Source organism: Myotis davidii, unplaced genomic scaffold (genome assembly GCF_000327345.1).
Source record: "Myotis davidii unplaced genomic scaffold, ASM32734v1 scaffold3211, whole genome shotgun sequence".
Classification (NCBI taxonomy): Eukaryota; Metazoa; Chordata; class Mammalia; order Chiroptera; family Vespertilionidae; genus Myotis; species Myotis davidii.
The window spans coordinates 19452-19980 of NW_006282526.1; the positions used below are offsets into that span (position 1 = coordinate 19452).

The 529-nt window shown below is 67.3% G+C and overlaps 1 protein-coding gene across 1 annotated transcript in view; it reads left to right on the forward strand.

Moving 5' to 3' along the window:
• MUC2 (mucin 2, oligomeric mucus/gel-forming) overlaps positions 1–529 on the forward strand; it is a gene marked incomplete at its 5' end in the record, with an annotated part of 18121 nt that overhangs the window by 12150 nt on the left and 5442 nt on the right. Inside the window, one exon of the mRNA XM_015560156.1 lies at positions 1–224. This exon is cut by the window's left edge and continues 16 nt beyond it. Within this exon, the coding sequence (XP_015415642.1) occupies positions 1–224 (224 nt within the window). The remainder of the gene's footprint in view (positions 225–529) is intronic.

The following is a 529-nucleotide window of genomic DNA, read 5'->3' on the forward strand; positions in this document are numbered from 1 at the left end:
TGTGCGGGAACTTCGACCAGCGCTCCAGCAACGACTTCACCACGCGGGACCACATGGTGGTGGACAGCGAGCTGGACTTTGGCAACAGCTGGAAGGAGGCCTCCACCTGCCCCGACGTGACCACCACCCCCGAGCCCTGCAGCCTGAGGCCCCACCGCCACGCCTGGGCCAAGAAGCAGTGCAGCATCATCAAGAGCGAGGTCTTCCACGCCTGCCACAGCAAGGTGGGCGTGGCCGCGAGGGCGATAGGCGTGGCCGCAAGCTTGGTGGGCGTGCCCATGAGCCTGGCTGTGGGTGTGCATGCTGGGGGGAGTCCGTGGTGTCCCCAAGAGGCACCTGGCCTGCAGCTTCATCTCCATCCTGTGTCCTTTGAACACGTGACCGAGGTTGAACCTTCCTTCTGAGACCCCGGCTGGACCCCCAGCCTCCTGCACCGTCCAGGGAGGGGGAAGGCCACCTGAGCCCACCACCCCCACGGTGCTCAGTCCGGCAGCGGAGGGGCGGAGGGACAGCGGAGGGGCGGAGGGAC